Here is a 7,246-nt window from a genome sequence, read left to right on the forward strand (position 1 = left end):
TTTTTTTTAAGAATGCAAGGCGGCAGGATATTCTTTGAGTCCATTTGTAGTCTGTTAATGAATGTTTTGTAAAACCAAACAATACGAGTCATGTAAAAAGATAAACATTAGATTGTTGTTTATTTCAAGGAAAGCTATAGTAAAACGGCATTCCAGTTGTGACCACCCCACCTTTATTTCTTTCCCAAGTATAATGTATCTGGGATCACATTATCCTCTGTCATCTATTTTGTTACATTAAGACAGTAGGGTGTAGTTTGAGAGAGAGAGAGATTGTTTTGTTGTGGCAAGCGTCATTGACACCCTTGGGGGATTGGAAGAATGGACAAGCCAAACTCTTATAAAGAGTAGCAGATTCGTTGAGACAAGAGGTGTCGGTAGGAGTTGTTGAGAGGCTGTTTTGGAGACTTGCGAAGTATGCCGTGTGAACACATTGATTTTAGCTCTGCTTCATTAAATCATATATCCAACGTTTGTCAAGGATATAAAATATTTCAAGCAGGCTGAACAGCTGTGTAGAAGCTTGTGTGGACTGTGTGAGGCTGTCTGTGGGGACATGAGCAAGAATTGGGTGAAGTATGATCTATTGAGTCAGGGACTGAGTCTCAAAGAACTTTAATGTTTTTTATGGAAGAGAGGTTTCTTTGGAATCTGAATAGTTTCTTGTTATTTTGCAGCTGATTCCACTGGTTTCTTCACTTGGCCTGAATGAAGTGGAACTGGCACAGTTGTCGTACCTAGGCAAAGGACCTCACACCGAACACGGCCCTTCTCTCACATCAACTGTAAGTAGAGTTCAAAACTGTTGTTTGATTCTGGTTAAGGAATTGAATTTTTTTTTTATTATTATTACAGAAAATCTCAAACACAGGATAGCTGTGAAAAAAAAAAGGCTTAGAAGGTTGGGTAAATAGCCTGAGAAGATGGAGAAAAAATGGCCAAGAAGCTGCTACAGAGAATTGAACCCTGCACATTTCAAATTCAGGCCAAGTGCTCTGTACCATTAAGCTAAGTGACCCCTAACTTAAGGATACAGACAGCTTGGCTGGGATTTGAAAGGTATAGGGTTCAATTTTCAGTAGTGACTTTCTGGCCACTTCTTTTCTGTTCTCTAAATTTATCACAGCTAACCTGCGTTCAAAATTTCTTTTACTTCCTGTAAAATGCCAATTTACTTGGTGCTTCTAAGTTGGTTTGTAAAAAATGTTAATTGTCTTTCTTTTTTGATCTATAAATATCTAAAAATAGATATTGATCTTGTTATCAAGACAATCATCGTGTAAATATTACCAACGAAAGTAACTATTAATAATTAAATATGCGAAAATGCATCAACTATTTCAAATCAGTCACAATTTGCATTTTATTAATCCAAATTAACTACATTTCTTGTCAAGAAAGACGAGAAATGATTCTCACTGTTTTGTTACTATAATTCTTCCGTCCAACCCATGGACGGGTTATTTCCCCTGGACCAGAGGATAAATGGGAGCTCGGATCTCTTACATTAAGGTCTCATATTAGCCTAAGCAGCAAACAAGGATTGATGTGGAGATAGTTTTAAAGGAAAACTAAATTTACATGACATCTAAGATTTAATTAACAAGTATTATAAGAAGTGAATATAGACATATATGGTGGGAGTGAGAAGAGAAACAGCTTAGTGGGTAGTATATTGAACGACCAACTTGTAAGTTGGTTGGAGGTATTGTGTTGGATTGCTAGATAGGACTTGATGTAGTGTTCTAGTTCACTTTGGAGATGGCAAAAGATGGTGTGTGTATGTATGCGCTTGCGTGAGCCTGAGTTTACTAAGAAGACAGAAACTAGTCAATATAATAATAGTGGAATTATTTGTGATATTATTACTGGTTTTCCATTTAACAAGATTGGTGATAATGATTTTAATGCTATAGAAAACCAGATACGAGGACACATTAGGCAATGTTTTAAGGGCCTGGAATTGTAAAAGGAACAAATAACCCTCGTATAATGGCTCTCCTTGGTTTGTCCATTTCACTTTTGTTTTTTGTTGTTTTTTTTTTGCAGGTGTAGCATGTAAGTGCAGTTCTAATGTGCATGTATTTAAACAGCCAAGTTGTTATTCTGTCATCTCATTGCAGGACAGTTCTTCAGGTTTTGCTGTCAACCAGCCAGAAATCCATAAAGTCTCCGACATAATCTTGTGGTTATTAAAAACCTTTGGCTACTCCAAAAAGGATTTCCCTGCATCCCGACTGACTCGCATTCATTTCCACTCCTTGACTTACCACATTGTAGGGGTCGTACCTGAAGCCTGGGAAAACAGCGAGTCAGCAGCGGCTGCTGGCACTCAGATAGCAGGGCGGCAAGCTTGTAATACCGAGCGGTTGGTGTCTGAGGATGTGAAACTAAAGATTCCGGAAGCATTCCGCCTCCATTCCAATGCCAAACCACGCTCTCTTGATGAGAAACGGCCAGTGATCTCATGGGATTTGGAAGGGTATCACTTTGTCTTCAGCCCTGTTCTGGTCTGTCAACATCCCAAGAGGACTGTCGGTTTAGGTGACGCAATCTCGTCTACGGGACTGATGTACTCAACTTTCAAAACTAAATATCGACTATAATAGACTACAAGTTGCTAGAACTTCTTTAAAAAAAAAGCAAACAAACAAAAAAAGCAACTGTGATTATTTAAAGAAGAAATTTAATATTCTTAAAAAAAAAAAACCCTACCATTTTGTAAATATGAGTGTATATATTGTTGGACTAATGTTTGGGCTGAATGAATATTTGTGGTATGACTTGGTGTGGTGTATAAATAACTTTTCTATGTTGGTTAAAATTTTTATAACAAATGGCATCCTTGAGAAATATGTAAATAAGTCTTCGACGTTTATAGAAAATTTATTCTCATTAATTGTTAGGGATGGAAACAATATTAGGAATAGAAGCAGTCTTAATTAATACCAAATGGTAATCGTTGGATCCAAATTAACATGGAAATCTTGTTAGAACATCAAACACTGTCATTAACCATGAGAGATCCTCTCATGGAGGCAGTTTTTATTGAATGGTGATACTTAGAAGTTTGTATTTGTTGCTTTGCCATGAACGTGTAGTGTTTGAGAGAACTGAGCTACAGAAACACTTTACCCTTTCGTTACCATCCCAGCTGAAACCACCTCTGGCTCTGCACTACAAATGTCTTGTTTTCATAAGCTTTAAATTAAAATCTTCCACCAAACCTTAGTCGCAATTTATGATTCTAACACTAGCTGAATGATAACCAAGTTATTTTACTAAATTCTTTGTTATATTTAAAATTAATTGAAAGAAGCACAGAGCATCTCAACAGAAATATGGTAACGAAAGGGTTAAACAGATCTCCAGAGAACCTTTGTCCCGTCCACTCTGTATACAAAGAAGTTCCATCTTAGCCTCCGTGTGTTGATATATTCTCTTGTAGTCATATATTGAGCAGATTTAGTTGTCCCCAGAAAGTGGGGTGGAGTAACAAATGTCCAAACACCACACTAAAGGCTTTACAATATTCAGTTTCAAACCTCTAGCTTCTAGTTTCAACTCTTCCTTTTTTTCCTTCCTAAGCTAATAAAAGACGTACTTTGATCCTGTACCAGTTATATCCTAGGATCAGCTATATTCTTTACATATGAAGTATGTACCAGTTATATCCCAGGATCAGCTAGCTTCTACTCTACATATGAAATATGTACCAGTTATGTCCCAGGACCAACTAAAGTGTTCTCATTAAAATAATGTGAGGGAATAATTATTAAATGCAGGGAGGTCATGGTGGAGGTTCCCGATTACAGATCTTTCATAGAATTTTCATTTTTCATTGATCTCAGTTTCAAAACTTTGACAAAGATGTCTGCCTTCTATTATTGCAGATCTAAGGTGGGGGGGGGGGGTTAATAAGAGTACCCATAATATGCGTGGGTAGATTGTGTTCATAAAGTTTCTTGATACAACTACATCTGGTCACTTGACTTGGTTAAATTCTGTTCTCATTTTGTCCCCACTTCCTCCCTGTTTGTCTGGGTAAAATCTTTATTTTTTTTTTTTTTATTTGAATGTCTTCTTCTTGCAAAGGTAAATTGATTTCTAACACCTGGCTACCCTTCCTCTCACCTGTAGCTTCCAACTATAAAGTAAAGGTTTGAATCTGTTTAGAAGTCTGACAAACTAAGGTGAGGAGAGTGGAGTTACCTGTTTATGTCAGTTCATAAACCAATAGCTATAGTAGTAGTATCAGCAGCAGCAGTTGTCAGTGACTTGGGATCATAGGGTGAGTAGGTTCCCAGATGGTTGATCTAGGAATTATCTAAATGAGGGGAATATTCCACATTTTCCTCTCTCAATAATGATTCCCTCTGATTTGGTGATTCATTGTTAGAAATCTTTAGACTTTTATCTGCAGTAGTTTACAAGACTTGAGTTTATTGTTTGTGTCACTAGACTACATGACGTGTGGCCGGCTTTTTCTGCACTTAACATTTAACCGAGTTTCTTTCCCCAGAAATGGTCAGTTGTCCAAGAACTTTACTCCAACTTTGCAGACAGTGTGTGTTCATTATTCATAATCAAAATAAATCCTTGTTTTGCAATGATCTCCAAAAACGCCAACATTCCTTTATAATAATTCTACATTATATTTCCTCACTTATGTGGTTTTGTTATGTTTGGACAAATAATATTTTGTTGTAATTAGTTTAATTAGTAAAGGGTGGAAGTGGGAGGGGAATTGACTCGGTTAAGCTTCTGATTAAATGCCTTGCCTTATTTAGTTTACTTTCCTTTGTTTTGAAGTTTAAAACCTGCCAAGGTAGACTTTTCCTATCATCCTTCTGATGGTGATAAAATACCAGTCAAATACTGAGATGTAAATCTTTTTTTCTTTTTTGTGAGCGTGTGCCTAGAAAGAGGAAGAAGGGGGTGGGGGGTGTCTGTGGCTGTCTTCAGGCTCTCCAAGGCAAGTAGGATGGGGTTATCTCCAGACTGAAGGTTCGATCCTGGTGCTTGCAAGATAGTGTTCTCTGCTGAAGGTGCCAAAGGGCCAGCTCATGGTGATGTTGACTTAAATCAACACCACCACCACCAGAACAGGTACAATCTCCCTGGTTGGCTTCCACACAGTTTCCTTCTACCAAATTTCACTCACACAGTTTTGGTTAACCTGGGGCTCTGGTAGAAGACACTTTGTCTAATGGCCATGCAGTAGGATTGAATCCACAACCATGTGGTTGGGAAGTATCTTCTGTCCTCAATGTAATTACAGTGTGTGGAAGTTGGACTCTTTTACTCGTTGAAAGTTAATTAGTTCTAATAAATGTGAACCGTGTTTGTTTTAGTCTTTGGGTGGATACAACTTATGACTGTGAATGGCAAGGCCACAGACTGTAGGGCATGGGAATGGTCAGGTTATAAGACTGAATGGCATGGCTACAAACCGTGAATGGTAATGCCTCAGATGGTAAATGGTAATGCTTCACAACCCAATGGCTTCGAGTTCAGTCCTAGTGGATTTTCTATTAAAACTTTCATGTTTCTTGTGGATGGAATCAGGATGTTAGTCTGTTGAGAAGCTAGTCCTGAGGTGTGTGTAGGGGGTGTTTATATGTTGTGGCCCTTCAAGCCTCATGATCTAGCAGTGAAATAGGTTTTGGTGTTGAAGAGTGTGCCCCAGCATGGCCACAGTCCATTGACTAAAACCAGTAAAAAAGGATATAAATTACTATATTCCTCTTAAAATTAGTGAATTTCTTAAAAATCCTGTAGGACAGTAAGGTGGTGGGGAGGGAGTGATAGTCTTGTGGTATTTGTTCTTTTTTTTTTTTTCCAAAGTTCAAATCCTGCCAAAATTAAAGGTTTTTCAATCCTTCAGGGAACAATAAAATTCATACCAGTTATGCATTGAGGGTTAGGGAAACATTTTGATTTGTTTATTTACAGCCTATCTTTGCAACTTGATGGCCTTGTACACTAGGTAGACGTTGCCATTTCCTTTGTTGATATTGGAAATCCACTTATTTAGGTCGGTGAGCTCCTGGTGAATTGTTTGACATGATTTCTTATCCCTGTTTTCTGTTCTTCTGCTTCACAAATTAGATCATCTACTGCACAGATGTTGTTAATTAACCTTTTTTTTTTTAATACATCAATTATTAAAATTGTAATATAGTGGTGACATTTTTTTTTACACTCCATAAATCTTTGGTTATCTTCTGTTGTCAACCTCTTCCCTTTTTCTCTTTGGTTTTTGATTCTTGAAGTTAAGATTGAACTGATAAACTTGTTTGTTGAAATAATATTCAAATAACGCTTACAAATATAGGACAATTTTGTTAGCAATCTGAATATCTTTACAGTATTTATAATTCATTTGGTTTGCAAAATTTTTTATGTGAACTTGCGTGCTAAAGCATCTTGGGAGGTTCATGCCAATAGCAAACACACACTGGTTACATTTCAGTTCATTATTATTTGTTTGTCAATTGGTTAACTATTTAGCCAATTAACTGATAAAATAGTTAGTTGGTCAAATGATTAACCAATTGACTCATAAATATTGAAGAAGTGAAATAGAACCAGTGTGTTTATTATTAGCATAATGACCTTCCTAAGATTCAACAAAATATGTAATTAAATTTCTTTAGAAATATTTAATACCCTTGGTAAGGGCATCAATATCACTAAATCTCAATCTTCCCCATATTTTGTATTTGTTTACTAACAGATGGTATTTGTTCCTGAAAATTAACAAACTACTTCAATAAAGAGGTATTCCAATCCAAAACAAGGCAGATTTGTGTATTTTTGTGTGTGCATGGGCCTCCAACCATTTTTTAGCCAGGGGAGTTAAAAGAAAGACAGACATTAATTTCATTTGTAATAATTTCATGAAAAATTATCCAAAACGAATGAAATTTTGGAGTAATGATTGTTTGCCAACATAACCTGGCAGCCTGGTTTAGGACGAATGTTGCTGTAATTTAGCCCCAGGAGACATTGTCTCCAGCTGACTATACAACACAATCTGTGTCCTTATATTTTTGAACAAGGGAATCTAGCACCCCCACTCAGCTCAAAACAATATCACGATTTCCAGGTTATTTCCCTTCATCTGGAAATTGTGATACACAGATATTGTTTTGAGAAACCCAGCGTGGCAGCGATGCCACAATTAAGTCTTTTGTCAACGAAAACAGATGTTCAGTCGAAGGACAGGATGAGATGTGTGAGG

At 36.9% G+C, this 7,246-nt stretch overlaps 1 protein-coding gene across 1 annotated transcript in view; it reads left to right on the forward strand.

Moving 5' to 3' along the window:
• LOC106871420 (ADP-dependent glucokinase) overlaps positions 1-3,226 on the forward strand; it is a 12,416-nt gene extending 9,190 nt beyond the window's left edge. Inside the window, exons 5-6 of the mRNA XM_014917861.2 lie at positions 678-785; positions 2,124-3,226. Coding sequence (XP_014773347.2) covers positions 678-785; positions 2,124-2,606 — 591 coding nt within the window. The 3' untranslated portion in view covers positions 2,607-3,226. The remainder of the gene's footprint in view (positions 1-677; positions 786-2,123) is intronic.
• Positions 3,227-7,246: the final 4,020 nt, after the last annotated feature.

Source organism: Octopus bimaculoides, chromosome 18, assembly GCF_001194135.2.
Source record: "Octopus bimaculoides isolate UCB-OBI-ISO-001 chromosome 18, ASM119413v2, whole genome shotgun sequence".
In the NCBI taxonomy this organism is placed as follows: domain Eukaryota; kingdom Metazoa; phylum Mollusca; class Cephalopoda; order Octopoda; family Octopodidae; genus Octopus; species Octopus bimaculoides.